This window comes from Trichosurus vulpecula, chromosome 3 (assembly GCF_011100635.1).
Source record: "Trichosurus vulpecula isolate mTriVul1 chromosome 3, mTriVul1.pri, whole genome shotgun sequence".
NCBI lineage: Eukaryota > Metazoa > Chordata > Mammalia > Diprotodontia > Phalangeridae > Trichosurus > Trichosurus vulpecula.
The window spans coordinates 163,975,095-164,002,205 of NC_050575.1; the positions used below are offsets into that span (position 1 = coordinate 163,975,095).

The 27,111-nt window shown below is 43.6% G+C and overlaps 1 protein-coding gene across 1 annotated transcript in view; it reads left to right on the top strand.

Annotated features, from left to right (window-relative positions):
* The first annotated feature begins 811 nt into the window (after positions 1 to 811).
* The window catches only part of HMCN2 (hemicentin 2), a 183,329-nt gene continuing 157,029 nt past the window's right edge, over positions 812 to 27,111 (top strand). The window contains exons 1-4 of the mRNA XM_036752858.1: positions 812 to 1,073; positions 19,290 to 19,360; positions 20,112 to 20,270; positions 23,579 to 23,701. Coding sequence (XP_036608753.1) covers positions 812 to 1,073; positions 19,290 to 19,360; positions 20,112 to 20,270; positions 23,579 to 23,701 — 615 coding nt within the window. The remainder of the gene's footprint in view (positions 1,074 to 19,289; positions 19,361 to 20,111; positions 20,271 to 23,578; positions 23,702 to 27,111) is intronic.

Below are 27,111 nucleotides of genomic sequence, written 5' to 3' on the forward strand. Positions count from 1 at the left end.
TACAGATGCTATCTAATCTAACAAGCATTTATTAAGTACTTGATATCTTAAAGCACTGTTTTGGACCCGAGGACACAAAAACAAAAGCAAAAAATAGTCCCTGACCTCAGGAATCTTACGTTCCACAGAGTAGAAAACTGGGTCAGAGAGGTACAGTGTATCATACTGCATATAAATTCGAATTATTAGCAAAAAGCCCCCTCTAGACCGCTGTCCCGGGAGCAGAGGCACAGGTGGGCCCCCTGCGATCCCTCCTCCGCTCTTGTCACTCCCCTCCCTGGCTGGCCACATTTCTGTACTTGTTCCCCTTAATTCCCATTTCTTGGCTCCTTGGCTGAAGCTGCTTCTCCTTCAGCTGTCAGCCCAGTGTCCTCCCCTAACCTCCCCCAGCCAGAGAGGAGCGGAGCAGAGCGCAGGGAGAAGGGAAAGTTTGAGTCACGGGGGATTGGGGGGAGTCCGAGGGGAGGGGCGGGAGGCAGGCTCGTGGCCCCGCGCAGAGTGGGCTTTAGGATACGCCCAGGCTCCCACTCGAAGACTGCAAGCCCCTTTCCCACACGCAGGAGCTGTAGCCCGAGGCCTTGCAGGGGCACAGACAGAGCTGTGGCTGCTAGTGCTTTGCGCTGCCCTGACTTGTGCCCTCGGCTCTTGGGGCTGGCATCCCGGAGGTCTTTTTGGAGGAGGTGGGGGTGGGGGGAGAGCTAGTCAGAGCAGTCTCGGAGTGCAGGACAGGGAAGCTGAGAGTGTCAGGAGGGCACCCCTTTTTTCTGTTTCACCCCAGAAGCGGCTGCAAGCTTGCGCTCTCAGCGCAGGCATGACGCCCGGAGCGCTGCTGTCGCTCCCAGGGTTAGGGCTGCTGCTGCTGGTGGTGGCAGCGGCTGCTGAGGCGCCTCCAGGGGAGTCTGTACTCCCCGCCTCCGGAGATGCCACCCTGGCTTTCGTCTTCGATGTCACTGGCTCCATGTGGGATGACCTGAGGCAGGTGGTCGAGGGCGCCTCCAGGATCCTGGAGCGAAGCCTCAGCGGGCGAAGCAAAGCCATCGCCAACTACGCGCTGGTGCCCTTCCATGACCCAGGTACTCTGTCCCTCCCTCCCCTGAGGAAAAGCCACCTGATGGTCTAGTAACCCTGTGTTCGTTCGGTTTGAGCGTGTCAAACCCTGGAGGATCCACCTGAGAAAGCTCAGAGGTCCCCGATTGTGCGCTCTGAGCAAGGCTCAGGCAAGGTTAGGAAGATCCTTATCTCCTTTCCCCGCCTGCGCCTCCTAGCCCAAGAGGAGTTCTCAGCCGGCGTCTCAGAGAACACCCAGAGCTCCTTCTCTTTGCTTGTGCTCACACCCCGGGGCACAGAAACTATGTGCTCCCTGACTGTGTACTCAGGCGAGATCTGGGCAAAGGAGAACCCTGGCATGCCCTTCCTGCCTGAACTAAATGTGGAAAAAGTCGCGTTAGTGGAAGGCTGTCTCTGTACCCCTTTGACCATGCTCCCTGATATTCTGCAATGTGGAAAGTCTGATGGGGGCTCTCCTGGATGGCGGGAAAATCTCCTTCCTCTACTATGAGATTGCTGAGTAACCTTCTAAAACTAGAACTTTGCAGAGTGACTTTCCCGCTAGGACTGATGGTGTCCACCGTTAGCTCTCACACCTAAAATCCATCTTTCACCCCATTCTCAACTATTTAATCTCGTACAAAAACAGGGCTGGACATACAGCTCAAGCAGATCCCTAGTAGGGCCTATTTGGGAATACACACACACACACACACACACACACTACCATATTATAATATACATTAATATATACAACGGAGGTAGCTAGGTAACTAGCACAACGCCTGGTACACAGTAAGTGCTCCATAAATGTAACTATTCTTCTCAATTTTTTATGCAAGTGTATTTGACCCTTGCAGGCCCCCCATAACATGAGGAAGGAAGGGTGGGATTTGCTACTCCCACGTGGAGCAGACACTCAGGGCTCACTCAGGAGAAGAAGTAAGGGAATATTGGGAGGAAGGGGAGAAAGATACAGTTCCTTTCAGAGTTCTCTTTTTCTATGACTGATACTGATTAGATCCCTAAGCCCAAATTCACACAGCTGCCTTTCCCCTGGTTCTCAGCTTCTACCTCCACCCAGAAATTATTCAACTTTGGCCTCTGAGATAGCATAACATCTGATCTAAAGCTCTGCCTTGCTTTTTCTGGTTCAGTCTAAGAATTTTTCATTGTGGAGTAAGTCAAAACTGGGCAGGATTATCATTCCCACTGGTTACCTTCTAAGCATCAGAGCATGAGCCCAAGTGTGCCCTGGGAATCTTACCCTGATGTCAGATGTCTGTGCTGTACTTGTTCCCTCTTGCCATGCCTCTCCCGTTCCCCGCCTTGGGCACTTGGGCATTGAGATGTCTCCTAGCTTGCTTCTTGCTGTTCGCTTTCCTGTGGATTTTAATTTGACCATTAGTTAGCAAGTGAGATCTCACTGTGTGCTAGGCCCAAGTGCTAGCCACCATGAATGATACAGAAAGAAAAAAGAAAAATGGAACAGACCTTCAAGTTGCTTACAGTTGAGTTAGAGAGTTGAGATATACCCAGGAGGCAGAACAGCTATGTATTAGAGGTTGGACTTGGAGTCCTGAGTTCAAATCCTACCTAAAACATTTACTAGTGTGACTCTGGGTAAATCATTTGAGCCCCAGCTTTCTTAACTATAAAGTGAGGGTGTTGTGTTCAATGACCTCGAAGTTTCCTTCCAGCTCTAAATCCATGCTTTTATGCCAGGTCGAACAGTAAGTATTGTTCCATTATTTCAGAGTACAAGTCTTAACTTTTGGTCCAGTGATCCCTACAGTTGTGGTATTCTGATGAATTCAGTTCAATCCAATAAGCATTTATTAAACTCCATGCTAGGCACTGGGGGGATACAAAATTAAAAACAAAAACAGTTCCTGCACTCAAGAAACTAAATTCTACTGAAGCATCAAATCCAGGGGATCCTCAGGGCAGGGCATTGACTTCTCTGGTGATGGTGAAAACTAGCTGATTTCCCCAGTCTCTCAACATCTCCCTCAGCCCCATTCCTCATATATTTCTGAGGTAATATGGGTTAGTTGAAAGATAGCTTATCGGTAGTCAGAAGGCCTTGCTTCAAGGCTTGGCTCTGCCATACTCATTGTATTTGGCTATGTAATTGTGGGAAAGGCATCTACTGCATTTACTCTGTTTCCTCACCTGAAAAAAAAATTGAGGTAATAGTTTTTAATGCTATCTACTTCATAAGATTGTTGTGGAGAAAACACTTTGATTTTTTTTTCTAGGGGGTGGAGAAGGTGGGGCAGTTGGGGTTAAGTGACTTGCCCAAGGTCACACAGCTAGTAAGTGTGCCAAGTGTCTGAGGTCAGATTTGAACTCAGGTCCTCCTGACTCTAGGGCTAGTGGTCTACTAACTGCACCACCTAGCTGCCCTGAGAAAATGCTTTGTATCTTGTAAAGTACTCTGAGTTTGCCAAAACATGCATTGAATTTTTCTCTTTGGATTCAGACTCAGTTTTGGAAACCTCCCATTCTGTTTCCCTTACCTACTCTTTTCCTGCATGTTCCTTTGCCAGGGTCATCACCTCATCACTGTGTATAGAATGGGAAGGAACCTTGGGGGTCATTTCATCCAACCCCCTTTATTTTACAAGTGAGGAAACTGAGACCCAGGGAGAAAGGAAGTCTTACTCAAGGGTATACAGGCGACGTGAAGCTGAGTTGGGATTTAAACTCTTCCAGCTCCTCTGGGCTCTGGCTTTAGGTCCGGTATTCTTTGCACTGCCTCACCGTTCCTCCCAGTATCTCTAGGCCCTAGTGCTTTCTCCTCCTCATCCCTCCCACCCCAATGCTGTGAATAACTCTTGGGCATTGGTCACTTCCCCCACAGAATCATAGAATCTTGGAGTTGGAAGGGCTCTTGAGTTTGGTTCTCAAACAAGAATCCTCTCAACGATCTAGTCAAGAAAGAGTTATTTTAGCTTTTTCTTGAAGTCCTCCAGTGGTGGGGGACTCCTTACTTTCCCTTCTACATTTGGATAGTTTTAGTTATTGGAAAGTTTTTCCTTATATTAACCCCTATCTCTTTTTGGGCAGCTAGGTGGCACAGTGGATAGAGCACTGGGCATGAGGCCAGGAAGACTCATCTTCCTGAGTTCAACTCCAGCTTCAGACACTTATTAGGTGTATGCCCCATGGCAAGTCACTTAACCCTGTTTGCCTCAGTTTCCTTATCTGTAAAATGAGCTGGAGAAGGAAATGGCAGACTAGTCCAGTATCTCTGCCAAGAAGAGCCCTCAAATGGGGTCACAAAGAGTCGTACATGATTGGAACAACTGAACAACAACACCCCTCTTCAGTCTCTGCCCATTGCTGCTCTTTCCTCCGGTCCAAAGTCTTGTGTTAGATGGTGCAGAGGATAAGAGAAGAGGACCTGCATTCAGGAGCTCAGGTTCAGCTTTAGACACTTCCTAGGTCTGTGACCCTGGGCAAGTAACTTAACCCCTGTCAGTCTCAGTTTTCTTATCTGTAGAATCCAGACAGTAGTAACACTCATGTGCCAGAGTTTTTGTGAGGAAAAAATGAGATAATATTTGTAAATCACTTCGCAAACCTTAAAGTATACAAATGTTTCTCCTCTTCCTCCTCCTCCTCCTCCTCCTCCTCCTCCTCCTCCTCCTCCTCCTCCTTCTTCTCCTTCTCCTTCTTCTTCTTCTTCTTCTTCTTCTTCTTCTTCTTCTTCTTCTTCTTCTTCTTCTTCTTCTTCTTCTTCTTCTTCTCTTCCTTCTCCTCCTCCTCCTTCTCATTATACAAGCACCACAAACCATGCCCAGTGCAAGTGTTTTTGGGGTGTCCCCAGCTCTGGAAAGATAGAGACCTCAGAACTCAATGAGAAGCTACAAGGGAGGCCAGGAGGCTGTCCTTGGGAGAAGAAGCCAGCAGTCTAACAGCCTCCTACTTTAATTAATTATTCCAATAATTAGGCATTACTTTTTTATATCAATTTCCTTTTTATTATGAACTTAGCAGACACAAATATTTCAATATACAGACAACAAAGAATTGTATACCAAACCATGAACTTCTTTTACATATAATTTTTAAGGTACATGTTAAATTTCACATCATAATAACAAAACTGCCTTGCTTGTTTGTGTCTTCTCTTCTGTGTAGTTTTAAAATACTTCATTGATTCTCTTTTCTTCCTTTTTTTAAAAATTACTATTATTACCCACCAACTTCTTCTCCCCCTAGAAATTCTCCTTGTCAAAAAAAGTATTGTCAACACATTGGCTATGCTTGAAAATGTACATCTCATTCAGCACCTCTAGTTGACTAGGTTTCTTTTTTAAAATTAAATTTTTTTTTCAATGAACAAACATCTATTTTCTTTCCCTTCCTTGCCCATTGGGAAAAATGAGAAGAAAACCCCATTTTGGTAACAAATAAATATAGTCAAACAAAACAAATTTCTGCATTAGCCAAGTCCAAAAAATATAGGTTATTCTGCACTGTGAGCCCATCACTTCTGTGTCAGGAGGTGGACAGCATTCTTTGTCAATGGTCCTTCATCGCTGGTCATTTCATTGGCTGGAATTCCTCAGTCTTTCAAAGGTGTTTGTCTTTAAAATGTTGTTACTGTATACATTGTTCTCCTGATTCTGGTCCCCTCACTCTTCATCAGTTCATATAAGTCTTCCCAGGGTTCTCAGAAATTGTCCTTTTCATCATTTCTTACAGCACGATAATATTCTGTTACTGATTTGAAATGGTTTTGACCCCCTCCTTTTACAGATGAGGATATAAAGGAGATATATATGTATATTATATATATGGTTTATCATTTTAATTTGTGACTTACAACGTAGTGTGTTGAACACATTAAATCCCATTATGCAGTGTCATTGGCTTTGGTGTATTTCAATATTTCAAGTTTCAGTGAACTTGTGTATTCTGAACAGTTGCCATTAGAGAAGCTGTAGAAATTATACTTTCCCTGAAAACTTAAGAAACCTTTCTGCCTTTTAGTACTATCTCTTGTCACTACACCCTTTCTATGTAGGGAAAGGCTTCTGAGATATTACACAGAGACTACATTCTCCTGACACAGTCCTGTGTTCTTCCAGCCAGGTTTTTGGAAATTTGAGCTCCCTCAGGGGTACTGGTCCTTCCTGACCCCTGGCCCCTGGTCTCATGACTCAGGAAGAAGTAGATCTCTCACAATTTCCCTGGGGTGCATTCTGGCCCCAAGCTCCCTCACCCCAAGGTGGGTAACCTTGTTGGCTTCCTCCAAGGAGAGCAGGGGCCTGAGGTCTTCTTGGGCCTAGCCTATGGCAGGACAGGACAGAGTGAGAGTAGGGTGGAGTGGGGTGAAGCATGGGACGATATGCATGGCCAGTGTCTCCATCTACCCTTCTTTGTTGGTTGCTTAGGAGCCTAGGCCACCACTATTGGCCCAGAGGGGCTTGATTTTCTGGTTCTACAAGCTGAAGACTCCATCCCTTTACACCACCTTGCCTGAAGAACTCCTAGAGAGAGAATGAGAATGAGCACTGCAGCTGAGCCTACCCTCATCCAGTCCCAGTCCTGCTGAGGCTCCATTTCCATCTTGGAGGAATATAAGGGCTGTTAGAACCCTCCCCATTTTCCTCCCTTGGGCAAAGCCCCACCTTAGTTCTGGCTCTGTGTATAGTAAACTTTCAAGTATTCAAAGGTGGTCATAATGTACCACTTTCTCTTCTACAAGTTAAACATCCCTATTTCTTCAGCATATCCTATTATATCATCTTAAGGCCTGTTATCATTGTGATGAAATGGAAAGAATACAGGACTTGGAGTGAGGGTACCCCAAATTTGAATCCTTCCTCTTCTACTCACTAACTTTGGGATCTCACACTTTTCTAAGTTATGATATCTCCTCTAGTGGTGGGATTCAAATGAATCAACAATCATTTCTCCATGGAACTGAGCTGAGATGCTGCCCCTGCTGCTGATGTGCCCCCCGCTCCCCAACTCAACCCCTATCCCACCCCACCCCCGCCCCTTTCCAACAACCAGTTCACAGGACTAAACCAAAAATTAGGTACTGGTTCTACCAAACCAGTGTGAACCGGCTGAATCCCACCACTGATCTCCTCCCTTGGCTTTAGTTCTTCCCTCAGTATAATAAGGGGGTTGGATGAGGTGACCTGTAAAGCTTCTATAGCTAGGCTCCATGAGTACTGTCTGTAGATTTGGGGCAGATAGGTGTTGCAGTGTAGAGCACCAGGTTTAAAGTCAAGAAGATCTGAGTTCAAATCCAATCTCAGACATTTACTAGCTGTGTGATCCTGGGCAAGTCACTTAACCCTGTTTGCTCAGGTTCCTCATCTGTAAAATGAGTTGGAAAAGGAAATGGCAAACCAGTCTGATATCTTTGCCAAGAAAACTCCAAAAGTGGATATGACAAGTCAGACATGACTGAACAACAAAAATAAATACTGTTTTTCCTAGTTCTGGAGACTATGCCTCTCTCTTTTGAAAAGAAATTAAATTTTATTAATATTTTTTGTTTTTATATCACCTATATTTCCCAAGGCATTCTCTTCCCACAGCCACCATTTGTAACAAAGAAGAAAAAAACACAGTTCAGCAAAATTAGCCAATATATTTAAAAAATCTATTACATACAGTCTTCTACACCCATAGTCCCCCACATCTACAAAGTTTCTTAATATAGCCTACAAAGCACAACTATTCCCTTCATCCCCACCTCTTTTTTTCTCTCTCCTCATTATCACCTTCAGGTCCTGGCTTATATATTCCTCCCTCCATTTCCTTCTAGAATTTATATCCAGTGCTCTTGATATAGATCAATTCCTAATTAGCAACTGAATGGAGCCGTATAGGCAGTCCTTGGTATCTGGGGAAGTTGAAGTAGCTTTAATTCTCTTGGAGAAATAGGGATTTTCCCATGTTGGTCTGTACCTCCTAGGGCTGCACCCTACCCCACCCCTAGGTTCTAAGGATATCCTGATCTGAAACCCAAACCTTTGGACCTGGGTTGGACTGGGTTCCCTGGTCGGGATGAGTGGTGACCTCTATAACCCTGGCCTTGGACACCATACATATTGCACTTTTGGTGTGTGTTGTGGATTCAAATCACTACAATTAAACAGGCATTTATTAAGCAACTATGTAAAAGTCACTGTTTACTGGGAATGTAAGGACAAGACAAAGCAAGCCAAAAAAGCGACCATTTTCTCCCCTCTCCAATCCATCCTTCTAATAGCTGCCAAAGCATGAGGCTTCACAATGTCAGTGCCCTGCTCCATGAGCTATTCAACCTCTGTTTAGCTTGAAAACCTCTTTACAAATTGGTCCCTACTTACTTTTCCAAGCTTGTTGCATCCTACTCCCCTGTAGGCAATCTTTGGTATAGCCAAACTAGCTTGATGCTGTTATTTATACTTTCCAGTCTGTCTCCCATCTCCATGCCTTTGCCTAGGCTGTTTCCCATACTTGGAGAGCAACCTACCCTTACCTCTACCTCTTAGAATTGTTAACTTTCTTTAGAGCTCAGAGCAAACAATACTTCCTTCTTTCTTGACCCCCATGTCCTTGCTACCAGTACCTCCTTCTACCATCCCAAATGACCATGTATTTACTTTGTATATATATTTACTCATATGTGTACATGTTGTTGCCCCCAGAAAATGTAAGCTCCTTGAGGGTAAGGATGGTTTCATTTTTCTCTTTGTATCCCCAGAAACTAGTGCAGTGTCTAGCACATAGTAGGCACTTAAATGTTGGTTGATTGAAGGGGCTAACATGTTACTGAGAAGTTGGGGGAGGGATACAATAGCTAAATAACTAATTAAAATATAAAAATAGATAAAATTTAAATAGATAAAGAGAGCCTAGCAATTAGGGAAGGCAGGGGTTAAGAAAGGCATCCCATAAGAGGCAGAATCAAATCTGAACCTTGAAGGAAACCCAGAATTCTAAGGGGAAGAAGTGAGAAGGGAGTGAATTACAGGGAGATGGGAGTTGGGGAGAGGGAACACAGCCTATGAAAAAGGAATAGTGGTTTTCTTCTTTAGTCTTTTTCATGCTAGTATCCTGTCTCCTTTCCTGGACTGTTAAGTGTCCTGAGAAGGGGGACAGTCCTATTGCTTTTTTTATCCTTCCCTTCCTTCCCCTTCCTCTCCCCAGAATGCTCAGTTTAGGATTCTGTACAAGTAAGCAATCAATCCTTCTTACTGCCTGTCAGAGAGCTATAGAAAGCTTCAGAACAGAGAGTAGGGGGTGTGTGTGTGTGTGTGTGTGTGTGTGTGTGTGTGTGTGTGTGTGATGAGAATGGCTGGTAGTGTTGATGAGCTCTTTGGAAACCTTTTGAGTGACATTGCTATTAACTAGTCTCCCATGATAAAATAAAGATGGGAGAAAATCAATCCTTCATGTTAGGAGAAAATCCAACTCCTCTGCTAGGTCCCAGGGTACAAGTCTTCTCCTTTTAGATTCAGATGCCTGTGCTGATCCCAGCAAAGTGCCAGGGCCAGATACTAGTCATTGTGTTGACATAGAAAGACAGGCTAACAAGGAGCTGTGTCTGGTTTGTGGAGATAAGACCTTCACTAAAGGACTGTGTTACATCAGGTTTCTCTGTCTCTCCTCTCCCTCCCTCCCTCCCTCCCCACCCCTTTCTCTCTGTTTCTCTCTCTCTCTCTCTCTCTCTCTCTCTCTCTCTCTCTCTCTCTCTCTCCCCCCCCCTCCCCCTCTCTGTCTTTTTCTCTCAATGTGGTGGGTGAGGTAGGGGATTTTCAGAATGCTCTTATTGGTGAAGAGATGAGGAGTGAAGAAGGAATGTCTGTATGTCACTTTGTACACTCTCAGATAGCCTCTGTGACTCCTGTATCACAACTGTGTTTCCTTGTGCTTGAAATGAGGTGGCAAGGACACCAGGTACCAAGCTAATGTCTGTGCTGGGGCCTGCAAGGAGTGGCAAAAAGACAACAATGAAACATTCCCTGCCCTCAAGGAGCTTACTCACATCCTATACGAGGAGGCAATATCTGTGTATACACACACAGATACACACACACATAAACATGTAAACATAAAGTAAATTCAAGATTATTTTTGGAGGGTAAGAATTCTGGAGTGGGAGAGGATCAGAAAAGGCTTTATCTAGATTCTGAAAGGTGGTATTGCCGATGAGTTTTGAAGGAAACCAGGAATTCTAAGAGGTGGAGGTGAGGAGGAAGTACATTATTAGCATACGAGGCACAGCCAGTGCAATGGCATGGTGATGGGAAATGAGTATTGTGGGTGAAAAACAGCCAGGGTCAAGGGTCTCATTCTATTTTGGCTCCTCTGGGTCCCCCATTCTACCATGACTCCAGTGATCCTCAGGTAACATTATTATCATAGATTTATACCTCTACATGTACGTATATTTGATCTTATCTCCTCCCCTCTCATTCAGCAGATTACCCCCACAAATCATTCTCCCCACCCTTGCTAATCTTCAGTCTTTCCTTCTCTATTAGTTCCTTCCCTGCTGCCTAAAAACCTGCCTACAACACCCCATCTTTAAAAAAAAATCCTCACTTGACTTGATCATCTCCAGAAACTGTCATCCTCGCATACATAGCCAAGATTCTAGGAAAGTTGTTTATTCTCATTACTTGTACTTCCTCTCCTCTCAGTCTGGCTTTCTACTTCATCACTCACCTAAAACTGATTTTTAAATTTACCTGTAGTCTCTCTTAACAGTGCTTTTTTAAAATTTAAAAATAAATTTTAATTGAAATCTTGTTTTTACATAACCAACATTTGTTAATATATCCCTTCCCCTCTTCCTTCCAGAGAGTCATTCTTTTTATAATAAATATTAAAGAAGAGGGGTAGGAAAACAGCCCAGCAAGCTAACCAAACTATTGAAAAATATGCAGGGTTGTTCAGTGTTTCATATCAGTCTCCTACCTCTGCAAAAAAGGAGGGCAGGTGCCTTCTTAGGTCTCTTTTTGGGGGCCAAGCTTGGTCACTATGATTTTATTGCATTCACTTTTGAGTGTTTTGTTTTGTTGTTCTTTCTATTTAGATGGTAGTCATTATATATATCATTTTCCTGGTTCTGCTTTCTTTACTTTGCATCAGTTCATACAGATCTTCCCATCTTTCTCTGAATTCATCATTCCATACAGTCCAGTAGTATTCCCTTTATGAATCTTACTCATGCTTAGCCATTCTCCAGTCAATGAGCATCCATTTTGTTTCTAGTTCTTTGCTACTACAAAAAGTATTGCTATATCAGTATGTTGCTATATAAGTTCTTTCTTTTTGTCATTTTATATATATATATATATATAGCAGTGGAATCTTTAGGTCATGGGCATTTTGGGTATGGACATTTCAGTCACTTTCTTCTCATAATTCCAAATTACTTTGCGAAATGATTGGACCAACTTACAGCTCCAACAACCTTGCCAACATTGACTCTTCCCATTTTTGCCAGTGTGCCACTGATTTCTTAATCATCACATCTCATGGCTTTTCCTCATTTTTTTGGCTTTCTTTGATCAACTCTGAAGCATCTAGAGGATTTGGCTATGCTTTCCTCTGGGTTTTTATGACAACACTCTTGGTTTTCTTTCTACTATCCTACAGTTGATTTTCTGACTTCTTTCCTGTATCTTTTTCTATATCCCATTCTTTAACTAAGGGTGGGGGGGTCTCAGTCTCTCTTAGTCCATATTCTCTTTTCTCTCCTTACTCTATTAGGGACCTAATCAGCTTTCATGGGTTTAAATATTATCTCTTTGCAGAAAGATCCTAGGCCTATATAACTGGCCCTAGTCTCTCTTCTGAGTTAGTCTAGTTCCACATTACAAACTACCTATTGACCACTTTGTACCACCTGAACTTTGAAGAAAACTAGGAATCCTAAGAGGTGGAGGGGAGGATAGGGTACATTAGAGGCATGAGGAACAACTGGACAGAGGCACAGGGCTAGAAGGTGGACATCTCAAACTTAACATGTCCTGAACAGCACTCATTCTGTCTCCCCTCAGTTACACCCCTCTTCTGATCTGAACTTCCTTACCTTCTTATCACCCAGGTTTACAACCTCCGGGTCATCCTTGAGAGTCATTCGTCTCCCTCCCTGTCCATAGTTAATCAGTTGCCAATGTGATTTATAAGAAGTTTGGGAGACATAGTTTCTGGTTAATCAATCCTTTTATTAATCATGCTAGCAGATAATTAATCAAAGGGGTCAATGGCACTCTCAAATGCCAAAGACCCCTCATGGAACACACTTAACACTTATATGCCCTTGGGAGAGTGGGTGTGCCAGATCGTGGCAATCAATTCTGATTGGTTAACAAGTAATGAGAGAATGAATATTATAATGAGAGGTGGGCTTATTCTAATGAGTGTCTAGGGCTGGGGCGGGGAACCTTTGGCCTTGAGGCCACATGTGGCCCTCTAGGTCCTCAAGCTCTTGAGGACCTAGAGGGCCACATGTGGCCTTGAGGCCATAGGTTCCCCATCCCCTAGGGAATGTGACTCTGATTATTCAGTCTTAATAAAAGAGACTTATCTATACCCATATCATCCTGTCTAGGGTAATCTCAGCAAAAGGGGATTCCACTTTTATCCAGATTTGTCTGACTAAAGACGTAGTGGGCCAGAATCCCTCAATTTGCCTAAACTAAAATTTCTTTACCTTTTCAAAACAGATCTGAGTTTTCCATCTCATCAGCCCTGTGCTTCAAAGGCTACCTGAACAACCCACAGATTTTTGAAAAAACCCCTGTCCTAATTTAATAATTGATAATTAATATAAAAGTTAAATAATCCTTTCTCTCACCAAACAATGTCAATTTTACCTCCACAATATCTATTATATCCCTTCCTTTCTCTCCAGACCCACAGCCACTCATTACTCTAGTTCAGGCCTTCAAGGCCTCTCACCTGGACTAGTGTATCAGCCTCCTCATTATCCTCAGGCCTTGTCTCTCTGCTCTCTACTCCATCCTCCACAAAGCTATCAAAGTGATGATTAGTCTGACGATATTACTCCACTACTCAATCATCTCCAGGGACAAACTATTTCCTTTAGAAACAGATACAAACTCGATTTGGCATTTAAGGAAGGTCCTTGAGGACCTGGCTCCAACTTACTTTTTTGAGCTTATTATACACTACTTCCCTTCATGCATGCTATGGTCCAGCCTAACTGGCCTTTCCCCTGCTCCTCACACGTGACATTCCATCTCCTGCCTCCGGGCCTTTGTCCAGGTTGTTTCTAATGCTTCTAATACACCCTCTCTTCCCCTTCACCTCTTAGGATTTCTAGTTTTCTTCAAAGTTCAGCTAGAGGATGACTTTCTATATGAAGTCTTTCCTGATCCCACCACCAAATTATCTTGTATTTATGTATTTATTTTTTATATATGCTTATAAATTTTTTTCTCCCCCCATCTTCATAGGATGTGAACTCTACGAGGGTAGGGAATGTTTCATTTTTGCTTTTATATTCCCAATGTATAACACAGTGTCTGCCATATAGTAGGTGCTTAATAAAGCCTTGCTTAATTAAGATCCAGAGCTGATCCAGAGAATCTTAATCATCATCTCCTTCAATGACTTCATTTCACAGATGAAGCAGCAGAGGCCCAGAGGGGATAAATGACTTGCCTATCATTTTGTGCATTGGGGTTGGACTGAGCCATATTGTGAATAACTGACTGGGTTACCGTATGGGTGAGAGAGGGTCAGAGAGTAGGATGGGCTCATCCCCGGAGTTCTGGTAGATACCTTCCAGTTTTAAACTGGTGATCCTAATGTGATCCTTAAAGCAGGTTATAGGAAAGCTCATCAATATATGCTTCCCATAAGAGGAGGGCTCCCATGAGCTTTGGCCCCCGCAGAAGCTGTTTCTACTCGGCATGCGAAGTGGATGACGCCTTGTGGCTTGGGGGAATATTTTGCTGGGAGTTTGCCGGCAGACTTTGGGGCTTTGCTATGCACCTGGGCTCAGTGTCTTTGAAATTCCTACTACTGAGAAACCCAGTTCATATGTCCGGGGAGCAGTTCCATGTGCTGATGTGATTTCCCAGAAACCAGCTCCATTCCTTGCTCTTAGGGGATGTAGAAAACATGTCCGTGTGGTCAGTGGACAGTCTTCTGTGCTCTAGTTTCAGTTGCTTAGTGTGAAGTAATAAGGGGACCAAGGTTAGGGTCCCCTAACAGCATGTTGTTCATTATAGACAAGGTTCATACTGGGCTTTTTGGCCCCATTCTTCTCCCTAAACTCTGGCCAGTCAGTGTATACCACCTTAAAGGGGAGCAGGAGAGGAAATATGGATAGCTTGATGCAATCCTATCCTTACCACTGAGAAAACACCTCCATGGTATGGTCCATGGACAGTGTAATAGTAGAGAAGCTTCTTCTTTCTGTGGACAGGATGCCATGTCCCATTATATACTGAGGCACCTAGTATAGAGCTCTGGACTTGGAATAAGGAAGACCTGAGTTCAAGTCCAACTTCAGACACTTATTGGTTGAGTGACCTTGGGCAAGTCACTTAATTTCTATTTGCCTCAGGTTTCTCATCTGTAAAATGGGAATAATAATAACACATCTCTCCCTCCCAGGGTTGTTGTGAAGATCAAATGAGATAATATTTGTCAAATGCTTAGCACAGTGCTTGGGTCATAGTAGGTGCTTAATGAAGACTTGTTAAAATCTAAACTCTAATATACTGTCTAGGGGACTTTCTGTCCTGAGCCAGTATTGGCTGGACAGAGGGAGGGAGGGATCCATGTTTCCTAGTGCTCTTCCTGCTGAGGAGAATGTCTTCTATTGCTTGGGACACTGTGGCATATATTACTGTCTCTGGCCTTTTCTCCCTGAGTAATGACATTGGGTCAGGCACCCAGCAAAACAAATGGATCCAATGTGCTGGCATTAATTAAAAATAAGGACCATCATCTATACTGTCTCAGCTGTCTGGAGAGTGGTCAGGAGAGTTATTGAAATGGGATGCACACCCATAGTCTGGTGGAAAAAGTGCAGAGACTAAATTAGAGGACCTGGCTTCCTATCCTTGTTCTGCCTCTTCCTTCCTTCCTTCCTTCCTTCCTTCCTTCCTTCCTTTCTCACTCTCTTTCTTTCTTCCTCCCTTCCTCTCTTCCTCTCCCTTCCTTCCTTTCTTCTTTCTCTCCTTCCTTCCTTCCTTCCTTCCTTCCTTCCTCCCTCCCTCCCTCCCTCTTCTTTCTTCTCTTTCTTTCTTTCTTTCTTTCTCTTTCTTTCTTCTTCTTTCTTCTCTTTCTTATCTTTCTTTCTTTCTTCTTCTCTTTCTTCCTTCTTCTTCTTCCTTCTTCTTCCTTCTTTCTTCTTCTTCTTCCTTCTTCTTCTCTTCCTTCTTCCTTCTCCTTCTCCTTCTCCTTCTCCTTCTCCTTCTCCTTCTTCTCGCTTCTCCTTCTCCTTCTCCTTCTCCTTCTCTCTTCTCTTCTCCTTCTCTCTCTCCTTCTCTTCCTTCTCTTCTCCTTCCTTCTCCTTCTCCTTCTCCTCCTCCTCCTTCTCCTCTTCCTCCTCCTTCTCCTCTTCCTCCTCCTCCTCTCTGTCTCTCTCTCTGTCTCTCTTTCTCTTTCTCTTGTTCCCCCCTCTCTGTTTCCATTGGGCAAGTCCATCTCAATGGGCCTCAGATTCCTTATCAGTAAAATGAGGAGGTTGAACAGGATAATCTCTAAGATATCTGTCCTCTCTGTTTCCTATCCCTTATTCTTTCCCTGCACACAGTAGGTGCTTAATAAATGCTTCTTGACTGACTGTAGGACACTTCTGGCATTTTAAAATCTGTTTCAAGGGATCATTGATCGTTTGCAACTGAAAGGGACCTAAGAGGTCACTGAGCCTTGATCCTTTCTGTAACAGATAAGGAAACTAAGGCCCAGAGAAATTAAGTCATTTGAGATAATCTTTGTAAAGTGCTTAGCACAATACCTGGCATGTAGTAGGTGCTATATAAATGCTTATTCCTCCCTCTTCTTCCTCCCCCTCCCCCCCAATCAGAAGCATATGGCTAGTATGTGTCTGAGGCAGGTTTTGAGCTGAGGTTTTCCTGACACCGGGTCCAATGATTTAGCTACTGTGCCATGATGCTCCAATTCATGACTATGTATTGCCAAGAAAGGTCCAGGTCAGGGTCAGCTTTGAAGTCTCATTTATCTTGAATTTTAAGAAAAAGTCACAGGCAGCTAGGTGCCGCAGTGGATAGAGCACTGGGCCCTAGAGTCAGGAGGACTCGAGTTCAAATCTGGCTTCAGACCGCTGATAGCTGTGGGACCTTGGGCAAACTCCAATTGCCTCCAAAAAAAGAAAAAGGCATGACCTTTAGATGGTTAATTTACAGCAAAAGTAATTCCACCATTGAGGACGAAGGCAATTCCCTGAGGTGTGGAATTAATGTCATGATACGCATGACCTGTGGCCCAGTGTTAAGAAGAACTCAACACCAGATCCAGCAGCTCTTTGACTTTAAGGTAGAAGGGACCTTAGAGGTCATCTAGTTCCCTCTCCTCATTTTGTAGATGAGGAAACTCAGAATGAATGAGCATGTGACTTGCCCAAGGTCATCTACGCAATATGTGACTGAGACAGGATTTGATTCCAAGTCCTCTGACTCCAAATCCAGCATGATTTCTATTGTACCATGCTATTTCTTCAATTTCAACCTTCTCCCCACCAACCCTCCTTTATTTGAGATTCCAGAAGTTGCCTACATGTCATGCTACAGATGGTATAGAGAGGAGTGACAGGCATACATTCCTGGGCAAAATTGGGATAGGTGGGTGGTTATGTGTGTTGGGGGGAGGGGGCAGATTTCCAACTGAGCTGGTATTCTTCCCGTGAATGGGGGGGACAGAAGGAAAGACCTGATGGCTGGCCTCACTGGTAATCTGTATAGCCCCTGGTCGTTATCAAAGAGGACCATGACACCAGGGAAATGAGGGCATGACTTGCAGTTGACTTTGATTTGAGTGGGGGAGGGCTGTGCAAGGTCACCAGCCTCACTTTCTCCTCCAGAGCCATCTGGGTCCAGTGGCCTGATATTCATCAGGATGACTGGAGATGGCCCAGGAAGCATTGGGAGACCCTGGAATGGGAGGTCACCTAAAGATGGCCTTTCCCACACTGGATTGTGAGCTCCTTGAGGGCAGGGACTGTCTTTTGCCTCCTTTTTTTTTTTTTTTTTGTATCCTCATTGCTTAGCACAGTGCTTGGCACATAGTAGGTGGACAATAACTGTTTATTGGCTGATTGACGAAAGGAATGGGTGGTGGTGGTAGTGAGACTCCTGCCACTGTCAGTTCACACGTGGGCATAGCTGCCTGGGGGAATACCATGTCCACCTCCTTTCCCTTCTACATAGAAGGGCTCTGCCAGGCCTGTGTATGCCACCACTTCTTTGGAGCAGGTTTATGGCTGGAAACAGAGGGCAGGAGAAAGGTGCCTCAGAGGGCTTTTCCCACTGGTCAAGGAACAAGGAAGAGAGTTTTCTTCCCTTCTGCTTCCTAATAATTGCTGGGGTAAAGGCTGGAGTGAGGGTCAGATTGAATGAGGCCCACAAGAAATGGCACAAGCTCTTGGTTACTACTCTCTCTGATTTAACTAGACTTAGGATTCCATGAGTACTCATTGAGTTATTCATTCATTCACTCTCTCATTCATTTCATTCAACAAAAATGTTTCAAATGCTTGCCGCATAGTATAAACTAGCAAATACTCTACTTGTGTCCAAGAAGACCCGGGTTCGAATCTTGCCTCTAATACTTACTAGCTGTGGTAACCTGGGCAGGTCCCCCCAACTCTTGGGGCCTTGGCTTCCTAATCCCCAAAATGGGAGAGGGGAGGCTGGTAATGCTTGGAGCACCTTCCTCAGAACTATCCAGTGCTTCACAAACCTTAAAGCACCATGCTAATGTTTGCTCTTTTTACGTATGAGAGTTGAGTATGAGATGAGTAAGTTTCCAAGAAACTTACACCTGAGTTAGGAGAAAAGACTCACATAGTCCGAACAATATAAAACAGATCCATAATTAGGCTGTCAATGATGTAGTAATTCATGTTGGCACAGGGTTCTAAGGTTTACAAAGGGATTTTTTTCACAAGGGTGGGTTAAGTAGGTAGTGCCAGAATTATCATTCCCATTTCACAGCTGAGGAAACCAGGAGATATGAAGTGACTTTGACTTGCCAAGGTCATATAAGTGGAATAGCTGGAATTCGAACCCTGGACTTTGACTTCCAAATCCAGAGATTTCTTCTACAGCTGTCTCACCTTTCTCCTCCTTGGTTCAGCAAAGGCATATACAACTAATAGTAACAATACCAGCAATGATAATATACATAGCCTACTACGTGCGAGGACTAAGCTGAGCACTTAACAAATACCTCATCTGATTCTCATGACAGCTCTGGGAGGGAGGTGCTATTTTTACTTCCATTTTACAGATGAGGAAACTGAGGCAAACAGAGGTCAAGTTTTTTTTTGCCCAGAGTTGAAAAGCATATAAGTGTCTGAGGCCAAATTTAAACTCAGGTCTTCCTGGCTGCAGGCCCTGAGCCACCTAGCTACCCCAGTCATTCAATGCATTTGTTAAGTAGCTACCATGTTGCAGGTTCAGGGAATACAAAGCCAAAAAAACCCCAACAAAACCAGAGTCCCTGACCTCAAGTAACTTACATTCTATCAGGAGAAACATGAGCTACACATGTAAATATATAAAAATATATACAAAGTAAATACAAGGTTATTGATGTAGTGCTGGGGGGAGGGGTACCCTGGTAGCTGGGAGGAACAGAAAGGTCCCTGTAGAAGAGGGAACTTGAGCTGAGTCTAGAAGGAGGGGATGAGGAGGGAATTCCTGGGCAAAAACAGAGAGATAGGAGATGGTGTGTCTGGCGTGAGGCACAGTAAAGAATGCACTTTGGCTGGATCATAGAGTGCATGAAAGTGACTTATAATAAGCCTGGAAAGGTAGGTTGGAGCTGGGCTATGAAGGGCACTACGTATGCTAGACAAAAGAGTATGTATTTGCTCCTAGAGGCAGTAACTACCCAGGAGGGTTCTAAAGCTCAGGCAGTTGATGTTTCCCTCTCGTCTCCCTAGAGAAGGATAAATAGGGTGGGATCCCACTCTCCTCCCCATCTCTAGAGCAGGGCCGTTCCAGTGCTGTGAAGGAGGTCCCAGTTTGTTTTGGTCTCTTTGGCAGATATAGGACCAGTGACCCTCACATCGGATCCTGCCGTGTTCCAGAGAGAATTGAGAGAACTCTATGTACAGGTAAGGCTGTCCTCTAGGCTCCTGTTTCTCAGGAGCCTTGCTTTACCTAAAGCAGTGTTTGTCCCCCTCCCTCTCTCCTGCCTATCCCTGCCGAAACTCCCTGGCCAGTCGTGGGAGGCTAGAATATCCTGGTATATTGTTCCATCACCCTCTAAGAGTTTTGGTTGGGGTGCATATTCTTACACAGTGGTGAATCAAGACAGTTTTCTAAGTCACGAAGGCATATTTTATTTCTAATAAATTTTTACTGGTACATTTTGTTTTTATGACATCTGTATTTCTAAATGTATTCCTTCTCTCTTCATAGTTATCCCTCATTAAAAAAGAGAAAAAAACAGTTTAGCAAAACTAACCAAGATATTGAAGAAAATCTGATACTCTGTGTAGTATTCCACATCACAGCCCCCCACCCCTGAAAAGAATAGGGGTGAGGTGAACGAAGATGCACTTTGTTTGTTGAAATGTCCTGGGTTCAATGATTCCTCTCACTTAGTTTTTGCTGAGGGCAGAGACAAGATATAACTGAGGTAAGGGGAAGGCAACGATAGAGAAGGTGGTTTGCCCTTGTTTGTGAAACTGTTTGAAGATAGGGAGGGGATGAGTGTAGAGACAAACATTTGGTTCGACCAGCAGGATGCTAAATGAACAGGGAGAGTTTGAGAGAACTCAACTGTTTTCCTATAAGTTACTTCATGTTTCCTAGACTGAAGAAGGTTAGGGAACACTATCCTAATGCTGAATTGGGTCACAGGGTGGAGGCGATTGCCCAGAGATGAGTGTTGGTGCCATCAAGGCAGCAGTGGAGATCTCCAATCCCAGCTCTTTCATCTATGTATTTTCGGATGCCCGGGCCAAGGATTACCACCGGAAGCCAGAGCTACTGCGACTTCTCCAACTCAAACAGTCTCAGGTGGGCACCAGGCCATCCCTCTTCCAGAGAGGGCTAGAAAGGTTGGGGCAGGGCAGAACCATGGGGGTGTGGGTGCTTCCTGACCCCAGTGGGAACTGGGTGCCTCTTAGCTGTGGACACCAGCATGCCTCAGTAAGGAGGGAAAGACAGGGTTGAGGCCAGTGCCTTTTCTTCGACAGTCTGGGGCCAGGACCCCAGCTGGCCAAGCGTCCTTAGCCCACAAGTCTGAAGCTAACCTGATTACTTCCAAGAGTGTTCTCATCTTCCTGGGCCCCAAGCCTGCTGAGGCCGGGGCTTGCAACTTTCTCCACATGGAGTTATTTTTGATAAAGACCATATTACCCCTACTCCTTTTACACCCTGTCAAAGCTTATGCAATCCATCATTTTCCTGGCATCCAGACCAGTTTTCTTCATATGGCTCAGGAGTTATTTTTCCCATTGTCTCAATATTTGGAAGTGTTGAGTTGTGGGATTTTTTTTTTCCAAGGAGGCAAGCGAGAAGGGACTGGCTCCCATCTGGATGGGGCTGTAACTGCCTTGCGTGAAGGCTTGTCCTGTGCATCTCTGCTGTCAGGTGCCCAAGAACATTATGGGCTTTCCATTGTGAACTTCCTGCACCTCTCTAGCTCATCTCTAGGATTTGGGGAGGGGAAAATGGAGGAATGGTTTCTAACAGGAAGGGCCTTGAGAACAAGGCTCTTCCTTAATTCCCACATCCTCGACAGAGGAACTTCCTACACCAACATCATGGACTGAGAGTCAGTTTTCTTAAAGTGTGAGTAACTAATGGAAGGGAGGAGTGTATAGGTACAGATTATTTAGAAGTCACACAAGTGTGTGGACCAGATTCTGAGACTGGTGTTGGATACTACTGGTCCCTTCAGTCAGTCTGGATCTCTCCTCAACTCCCTAAATCCAGTTTTATCTTCATCCTGAGACGCATTGCAGGTTTCCAGGCATAGCTTTTAAGATTTTTCTTTCCTTCTCCTTTCTGTACTTTAAAAAAAAAGACACCAAAAAGCCTCCTTCCTATCCTTTGGGAAGAAACAGTGTTGGCTCTGGACCAAAAGGACCTGAGTTTTAAAGCTTGCTCTACTACTGACTACCTAAGGGATCTTGGGCAAGTCACCTCCTTCCTCTGGGCCTTAGTTTCCTCATCTATAAAATAAAATAAAAGAACTGGACTCAATCAATCCCAGGCATTTAGTAATTGCTAACCATTATGTGTGCCAGGCACTAATGAAACAGTATCTGCCCTCAAGGAGGTTATATTCTATCAGGGACATCGTTTACTAAGTATATGCAAAATATATCTACAAAGAAAATCGAACCAAACTTTGGGGGAGAGGTACTAGTAGCAGGAGGGAATCAGGAAAGACCTTAGGTAGGAGATTGGGCTTGAGCTGAACTTGGAGGAGAAGTGGGAATTCTAAGAGGTCGAAGAGAGGAGGAACTGAATAACAGGAATGGAGGATAGGCTGTCCAAAGGAATGGGATGGAGATGGGATCATCTCTAAAGTCCCTACCAGATCTAAATCCTCTGATCCTCTGATTAATGGTAATAATTATCATAGTCAGTCAATGTGCATTTATTAAGTGCCTTCTATATGCCAGGCACTGTGTAAAAGTCCCCGGATATAAAGGAAGGTAAAAGAGTCAGGGAGCTCAAAATCTAATGGAGGAGACAATATGCAAACAAAATATGTACAAACCAGCTACATGCAGGATAAACTGGAAATAACCAACAAAGGAAAAGCATTATAATCAAGAGTGATCAGGAAAGGGTTTTTGTAGAAGGTCAGATTTTTATTGAGACTGGAAGGAAGCTAGGGAAGCGAGGAAGTAGAGATGAAGATGGAAAGCTTATTTTATAGTCGAAGAAACTAAGGCAGACAGAGGTTAAGTGACTTGCCCAAGGTCACACAGCTAGTAAGTTGAGGCCAGACTTGAACTCAGGACTTCTGAGCCCTCTATTCACTTCATCACTATGGTCAGACTTGTGCTTTAGGAAAATCAATGGGACATCTGAGTAGAGGATGGACTGGAAGGGGTTAGTTAGCATTTATATAACCCTTTAAGGTTGGCAAAGGACTTTGCATTTATTATTTCATTTGTTGTTCACAATATTAGCCCCATTTTAAAGATTAGGAAACCGAAGCTAAAAGAGGTTATCTTACTTGCCCAAGGTCATAGAGATAGTAGATGTTTGAAGTAGGATTTGAACTTATGTCTTCCTGACTCCATGTCTGAAACTCTTTCTTATGACTATGATTTCTTTCCTCCACATCTTTCCCGTTTCTTCAAGTAAGGAAAACCATTAAAGTTTAATTCATTTCAGTTTTCCTTAGTAAACCTTCTCATTTCTTGTTTCACTGAATCACAGGGAATTCCATTTCTTGTTTCAAAGTGAACTTAGTGAGACCTCAGACTCAGCAAGGGATCAACTCCCAGTCTCCTCAAATATGAGACCGGTCATTGGACCAAGCTGGTACATTGATAGTGCCAACATTTACATTATTAGATGATATAAAAGTTGTGTGATTCTTAGCCCTACCCATTCTCCTCTTTCTACCACTTCATCACCTTCCCTGAAGCAATGTAACAGGACCCACCTAAGACCAGGCACTCTGAAATTTGTCTTCATTTTGTGGGTTGCTGTAGCCAAAAGAGACCATGGCATCACCTATCCGACATTAGACTCTGTGCACTTCTCTGGGTTGATCCTTGAGTGGCAGATTCAATTTGTCCATGGGACTATACAGGAACCCTTTCCACCATGGTAGAATCTACCAGAGCTTTCACTCTATTGGCAAGGCCTTTAAAAATCCAAGGTTCTGTGTCAGAGCATCCTTTTTTAACATAAATTCTCAAGAGCCCCACAGGTCCAGATACTGGTTTTTCCACTGGCTTTTGATTGAGGAAAATATGGATTTTCATGGGGATTCATAGATCCCTTGAAATGAATGGGTCAGAAACCATTGATGTGGACCAAGCCAATTTCCTTTAATGCCCTACATGGTTCTCCTGTTGCTTTCTTCACCAGAGGTCCACAGGTGTGTAGAATTCTGAGGAAAGTTGCTGTCCATATAGATCCTAGAATTTAGAGCTGGAAGTGACTTACAGAGGTCATTTAGTCTAAGCTTCTTATTTTATAGATGAAGAAGCTGAGGATGAGAAAAGGAGAAAATGATTTTACAAGTCACACAGACATGTTGTAGGAGAAACAGGAGTCAAATCCTGGTCTCTTGGCTCCAGATTTAATGCATTTTTCCATTCAATTTCATTTTTGGTGTTGCCCTCTTTTAGGTGGTCTTTGTGCTGACAGGTGACTGTGGTGATCGCACTCATCCAGGATATCTGGCATTTGAAGAGATTGCTGCCACCAGTTCTGGGCAAGTGTTCCACTTGGATAAGCAGCAAGTGAATGAGGTACATTTTGTTTTAAGGAACAATTTTCTTTGAGGAGGAGGAAAGAGGAGATATTTTAGGAAATAGAGGCAACATAAAAACAAAATATACCAATGTCCCACTATTCAATTCTATTTACCAAATATTTGTTAATGTGCCTTCTGTGTGCAAGGTGCTAGGGCCACTTACCAACTTATTAGTTATAACTTTGGGCAAGTGAACATGGAGAGTGCATATATTGTTAGACTTGGTTGATGTGTAGGTTAGTTCTGCTGCCGGAGATTTTGATGTTTCTGCAAAAAGAGTGGGGGAGGTACCTTCTCATATCTCTTCTTTGGGGCCAAGTTTGGTTATTATAATTTGTCTGCATCCAAGTTCTTCTTCTTCCTCTTCCTCTTCCTCTTCTTCTTCCTCTTCCTCCTCTTCTTCTTTCCATTTACGCCATTGTAGTCATTGTTTATGTTTCTTTCCTAGTTACGCTTATTTCACTTTGTATCAGTTAGTATAAGTTTTCCTATGCTTCTCTACTTTCATCATGTTCATTGTTTCTAATGTAAGCTGAGTCCCAAATCCACTCAGGGTATTGATTTGCATCATTGAGAAGAATGTCCCATAACAATGGTTATTGAGACTTGGGTTATACTTACAACACTGTAATCATTCCATTATTTTCTTTTTTTTTTTCCTTTTTTTATTTTAAATTTATTTATTTAACATATTTAGTTTTCAGCATTGATTTTCACAAGAGTTTGAATTACAAATTTTCTCCCCATTTCTACCCTCCCCCCCACTCCAAGATGGCGTATATTCTGGTTGCCCTGTTCCCCAGTCAGCCCTCCCTTCTGTCACCCCACTCCCCTCCCATCCCCTTTTTCCGTTCTTGTAGGGCAAGATAAATTTCTACACCCCATTGCATGTATATCTTATTTTCTAGTTGCATGCAAAAACTTTTTTTTTTTGAACGTCTGTTTTTAAAATTTTGAGCTCCAAATTCTCTCCCCTCTTCCCTTCCCACCCACCCTCCCTAAGAAGTCAAGTAATTCAACATAGGCCACATGCGTATCATTATATATAACCCTTCCACAATACTCATGTTGTGAAAGACTAACTATATTTTGCTCCTTCCCAACCCATCCCCCTTTATTGAATTTTCTCCCTTGACCCTGTCCCCTTTCCAAAGTATTTGTTTTTGATTACCTCCACCCCCATCTGCCCTCCTCTCCATCATTACCCCACTTTTTTATATCTTCTTCCCTCTTCTTTCCTGTAGGGTAAGATACCCAATTGAGTATGTATGGTATTCCCTCCTCAGGCCAAATTTGACGAGAGCAAGATTCACTCATTCCCCCCTCACCTGCCCTCTCCCCTCCTCCCACAGAACTGCTTCCTCTTGCCACTTTTATGCGAGATAATCCACCCCATTCTATCTCTCCCTATCTCCCTCTCTCAATATATTCCTCTCTCATCCCTTAATTTGATTTTATTTCTTTTAGATATCTTCCCTTCATCTTCAACTCACCCTGTGTCTGCTCTCTCTCTCTTTATATATATATATATATACACACATATATACACACATACACATTCACTTACATATATATATATATATATATATATATATATATATATATATATATATATATATATATATATATAAACATATATATGCATATTCCCTTCCGCTACCCCAATACTGAGGTCTCATGAATCATACATGTCATCTTTCCATGTAGGAATGTAAACAAAACAGTTCACCTTTAGTAAGTTCCTTGCAATTTCTTTTTCTTGTTCTTTTTCTTGATTGCCTTTTCATGCTTCTCTTGATTCCTGTGTTTGAAAGTCAAACTTTCTATTCAGCTCTGGTCTTTTCACTGAGAAAGCTTGAGAGTCCTCTATTTTATTGAAAATCCATATTTTGCCTTGGAGCATGATATTCAGTTTTGCTGGGTAGGTGATTCTAGGTTTTAATCCTAGCTCCATTGACCTCTGGAATATCGTGTTCCAAGGCCTTTGATCTCTTAATGTAGAAGCTGCCAGATCTTGGGTTATTCTGATTATGTTTCCACAATACTCAAATTGTTTCTTTCTGGCTGTTTGAAGTATTTTCTCCTTGATCTGGGAGCTCTGGAATTTGGCTACAATATTCCTAGGAGATTTCTTTTTGGGATCTGTTTGAGGAAGTGATCGGTGGATTCTTTCAATTTCTATTTTGCCCTGTGACTCTAGAATATCAGGGCAGTTCTCCTTGATAATTTCTTGAAAGATGATATCTAGGCTCTTTCTTTGATCATGGCTTTCAGGTAGTCCAATAATTTTTAAATTATCTCTCCTGGATCTATTTTTCAGGTCAGTGGTTTTTCCAATGAGATATTTCACATTGTCTTCCATTTTTTCATTCCTTTGGTTCTGTTTTATAATATCTTGATTTGTCATAAAGTCACTAGCTTCCACTTGCTCCAATCTAATTTTTTTTTCCAATCTAATTTTTAAGGTAGTATTTTCTTCAGCGGTCCATTGGACCTCCTTTTCCATTTGGGTAATTCTTCCTTTCAAGGCATTCTTCTCCTCATTGGCTTTTTGGAGCTCTTTTGCCATTTGAGTTAGTCTATTTTTTAAGGTGTTGTTTTCTTCAGTGTATTTTTCAGTATTTTGGGGGGGTCTCCTTTAGCAAGTCATTGACTTGTTTTTCATGGTTTTCTCACATCCTTCTCATTTCCCTTCCCAATTTTTCCTCTACTTCTCTAACTTGCTTTTCCAAATCCTTTTTGAGCTCTTCCATGGCCTGGAACCAGTTCATGTTTTTCTTGGAGGCTTTTGGTGTAGGCTCTTGCACTTTGCTGACCTCTTTAGGCTGTATGTTTTGGTCTTCTTTGTCACCAAAGAAAGAATCCAAAGTTTGAGACTGAATCTGGGTGTGTTTTCACTGCCTGGCCATATTCCCAACCAACTAACTTGACCCTTGAGTTTTTCAGTGGGGTATGACTGCTTGTAGACTAAAGAGTTCTATGTTCCATGTTTGGGGGGGGATGCACCAGCTCTGCCACACCAGCACTCCTCCTTCCCCAAGAACCCCCAACCCGGACTGGGCTTAGATCTTCAGCAGGCTGTGCACTCCTCCTCTGATCTGCCACTTAATTCCTCCCACCAGGTGGGCCTGGGGCCGGAAGCAACTGCAGCTGTAGCTGCCCCACCTCCGATGCCCCGGGGGCGGTGGCCGAACTGCGAACTCCTTCCATTCCTGCAGCTTTTCCCACTAACCTTCTCCGTTGTCTTTGGTATTTGTGGGTTGAGAAGTCTGGTAATTGCCGCAGCTCACTGATTCAGGGCGCTAGGGCCCGCTCCGCCCAGCTCCTGGTCTGGTTGGTCCTCGCCGCTCACGCTGGGCTCTGTTCCACTCCGCTCCTAGCTCCCAGCTCTCAGCTCCTAGCTCC